Source organism: Balaenoptera musculus, chromosome 11 (genome assembly GCF_009873245.2).
Source record: "Balaenoptera musculus isolate JJ_BM4_2016_0621 chromosome 11, mBalMus1.pri.v3, whole genome shotgun sequence".
In the NCBI taxonomy this organism is placed as follows: Eukaryota; Metazoa; Chordata; class Mammalia; order Artiodactyla; family Balaenopteridae; genus Balaenoptera; species Balaenoptera musculus.
Genome location: NC_045795.1, coordinates 21,329,014 through 21,332,884, shown reverse-complemented (window position 1 = coordinate 21,332,884; position 3,871 = coordinate 21,329,014). Strand labels below are relative to the sequence as shown.

At 55.4% G+C, this 3,871-nt stretch overlaps 1 protein-coding gene and 1 non-coding gene across 2 annotated transcripts; both read left to right on the top strand.

Annotated features, from left to right (window-relative positions):
- Positions 1-308: 308 nt before the first annotated feature.
- On the top strand, positions 309-380 carry TRNAM-CAU. The gene has a single exon. It is a non-coding gene; the product is annotated as a tRNA-Met (tRNA).
- A 1,874-nt stretch (positions 381-2,254) lies between these two features.
- Positions 2,255-3,862, top strand: LOC118903954 (POM121-like protein 2; the record flags this gene model as incomplete). The annotated part of the gene is given in 3 exon segments (XM_036869542.1): positions 2,255-2,449; positions 2,451-3,624; positions 3,627-3,862. Coding segments are annotated over 3 exon segments (1,605 nt in total), but the record flags the coding sequence as incomplete, so codon positions are not given.
- Between the last annotated feature and the right edge of the window lie 9 nt (positions 3,863-3,871).

Sequence of the window (3,871 nt, the reverse complement as noted above, 5' to 3'; positions counted from 1 at the left end):
GTCCACCCAGAGTTTTGCTCCGCGGGCTCTTCCTCCGCTCCGAGAGGCTAGCGGCTCCAGGGAGTGGGGAGGGGTGCTGGCGAGGGGGTTCAATGACGAGCTTGGGCACTCTTGGGCAGGCTGGAGAATTGCAGACCCGAAGGTGATGACCCGAGGTCATCTGGTTGCGGAAGAGCTGATCTCTTACGTGCCTCGAGAGAGAGGGGCGACGAAAACCATCAGAAAGAAAGGAAATCGAAAAAAATGTTCAGCGCAGAAACGGTGCCATAATCATCGAAGGGAAGACCAGTGGCAGTCTTCCAAGGTGAAGCAGAGTGGCGCAGCGGAAGCGTGCTGGGCCCATAACCCAGAGGTCGATGGATCGAAACCATCCTCTGCTACAGAGCTTTTCCGTCCCTTGCTCAACTTACTCCAACTAGGCTACAAGCACGCACAAAAACCGAATCAATTTCTACCTCTTCCATGTTCAACCAGTTGACATCCACGAGTTTGAGAATCCGCTAGTTTGGCTTCTTGCTTCCCACCTTACTTTGAAATCCCACCATTCTCTCACTAGGCAGTTCCAAAACTCTTCTACCTATCTGAAGGGACACACTGCCCCGAATTGTAAAATTCCTTCCATCCCTGGTGTCCAGTAGAGGAGCAATGGAAATATTCCTTCAGTGGAGGTGGTCTTATATCAATATATTGTATGCGACCTCTTGGAGAAAGAGGTGATACATTCCATATTTACTTCTGTTACAACTTCCAGTAAAGGGCCTTTCAAATTTATTATCTAATTACGATGTTCTGATTGATTGCATTCTATTAGTAAATGCAAATATAAATGAAACCAAAAGAATTAATTATAACAGATTTGTGGTTCCGTCACATATCAAAATTTCAGATTTCAGTGTCTATACCTCTATTTGGTGCAGACTAGTATAGTAGAACGATGGAATAAAGACTTTAAGCGTAAACATACATTATATTGGCGTAAAATTCTGTGGAAATACAAATTCAAGGAGAAAGAGATCGATGAAGTGGGAGATGTCTGGACCCATTTTTGGACAGTGTGGGTTTTGAATGGAACTCGTTCTCCGAGTTCCTTAACTTAACAACTAAAATGACCTTTCTTGAAAGAATCGTATTCAATCCGTGCCATTTTTATCGTTATTGGAAGGAATGGTATTGGAAATCTTAAAACGTTATTCGTTTTTGAATTTCTCAGAATGTTAGTGCCCTAGTTCACTCTGGCTTAGCCTGAATATTCAGCCGCAGATTAAATCTCCCACTTCTTTGCTCCCCTCCTGGCGCTCCGACCCCACTGGGCTAGGTGAGGATCGCGATTGGAGAGGGTGGCCGGGGCGGGGGGGCGGGGGGGTTGCTGAGCGAGGGACAAAGCCGGGTGCCTGCGGAGGCGCTCAGGTTCTCGGTCGGCAGACAAGAAATCCCTTTGGCCCCCTCCGGAGCCTCGAGACCCCGCCACGGTGCCACCGTACCTGCATACTCAAAGTGCGAACAATCGGAGGGCGACACACAGTCAGCCTCGGGGAGGCGACCCTGGATGGTGGCTGCGTCCGGAGCTTGTCATCCCGGAGGCAAATGACTGACACCTACTGGCTGCAGAAAGGAAAGGGCAAAGGAAAGGAAGAAGGGCGGGAATCCCCAAGCAGCAAACCCGGCCTCCGTTATTCCCCGCTGCTGGCGCCACGAACGCCGTCTGGGCTGCCCAGGTCCACGCGCCCGGGTCTCCGGTCCCGCGCTCCCGCCAGCGCCCCGCCCCCCGCCCCCAACCTCCACCGACTCACGCTGAGGGGCTCGGACTGCCCTCCCTACTCCGACTCCGGGGGACGGGCGGGCGGGCGGACGGAGCGGTGCCGGGGCCGGGAGCCGGAGTCTGGAGACCCGGCGCCTGCTCGACTCTAGCTCTGGGACTCCGGCCGCGCGCTTCCTCTCCAATCCCTCTCCTCGTGCCGCGCGCTGCAACCCGGAGAGGAGAGAAAAGAGGCCAGAGCGGCCAGCTTAGGCCTCAAACTAGCAGAGCAGGCTACGGGGGCTGCCGAGGTCCCGCGTGTCCTCTGTTTCCACCGGCCGCTCACTTTCGGATGCAGGACCTGGAGGGTGAGGAGCGCCCCGAGACCCTTTCACTCTCCTCGCGCAGGGATCCCAACCGTCACCGGAACACTTCGACTGCGGCTGAGTCAGCAGGCGTCAGAAACCTCGGGAGCCCAAACCCGAAGTCAGAGTCACCGACTCCGCCTCACTGCTCCACATGGGCACTTACGTGGGCAAGCTGGGACTCTCGCCGTCATCCCCAGCAGAGGGGCGCACAGACTTGTCGGAGAGGCCCTTGAACGGCCGGCCAGCTCAGCCCCTTCATCAGGTCCCCCGGGTTCAGCACGTCCATCGTGCCCACCCTGCCCCTCGGCACAGACCTGCGAGGAGGCCGCCGAACGGGGATCCTACCTAGTCCCAACGCGTGGGTGGTCAACGAGGCTTGGAGGCGCTTTCCCATGAACAGGTCCCGGAGCTCCATCATGGGGCCTCTTCCCTCAGACGGGTGGGAAAGTTACTTCAAGCGGAGTATCTGGTCTCTTCGGCACCCCAGGGCAATCTGGAGCCCGGTGACCATCAGGCTCGCTCCTCGTGAGCGGACAGCGCCCCCCTCCACTGCCGCAGCAGAGGAAACGAACTCTGCAGGGTTCTCACCTTCTGAGAAGCCCCCAGACCCATGTGCGAAGGAGACAGTGCTGAGGGCCCTCAGAGAGTGCAAGAAGGGGAAAGTGAGGTGGGAAGAACGACTGTTCCATGAGAGCTTGGACAGTAGGAGAAGGATTCCAGAGACCAGACCATCTGCGTTTAAGCCTCTGACGAAAAATGGAGTCCTCACTTCTTTTGTGCCCAGGCCTGGGCCTCTGCAGAGAAGCCTCGACTGCTGGGGCTCGGATCACAGCTTGAATAACAGGCCCAGCTGCTCCTCCATGGACTCCTTGGCCAGCACACACACAGGTGGCCCCCTTAGCTCCCAAAGAAATGCTATTACAAGCTCTTACAGCTCTTCTAGAGATTTCTCTGAGCCTTGGAAGAGAAGTATTCCCAGTACATCACTCCAGATACCAGAGTGGCCAATAACAAGGAAAGAACATGGCCATCCGTCTCACTCTCCAGTCCCACCGGTATCAGACGAGTCCCGAGAAACATCTGGCAGCTCTGGGCAGCAAAATCAGATTCCCCTGCTTCTATCAAGCCCTGGCAGCCTGCTGTCCCTGACTCCACCTCCTCAGCTTGGTTATGCAGTTCCTGAAGACCTGGCCTTAGGGAAGAAAGCTGGACTCCAACGGAGCAACAAAGCCAGAGAGGATACGACTGAGGTCACCACAGACTCTGTCCCTGACACTTGGTCTGCTCTTCAGCCTTCCCTGTCCCAGGGCGCTGATCCTCCGCTGGAAAGCTTACATAAAATGCAGAAGTCTCCAAGTCCACTGGCCTTCCCACAACCTACCGGAGAGGCAATCAGTGTGGCCCACTCGCCTCTGAAGACAGCGAGCCTGCTGGCCCCACGTGGGTGCTCACAGTCAGAGCCCCTTTCAGGCACCTCTTCAGACTCAAAACCCACAACTACTTTCATCCTTCTGACCCTTGTTTTCCCACATCACCAGTCACTGACACCACGTGGCCACCTTCAACGTCTCAGGCTGCCATACCCCGAGACTCACCTGCCATTATCCCAGCAGCACCCACTATGCAAAGCACTTTGTTTGGATTGATGAGCAGCCCAGGTCCCCATCTTTCTGCATCTACACCTCCTGTTGCAACTTCTGCTGAACGCTTGTCAAAACGCATTTTGGGGCTCCCAGCCAATAGTGAGATAGGAGGCTCCTCATATTCC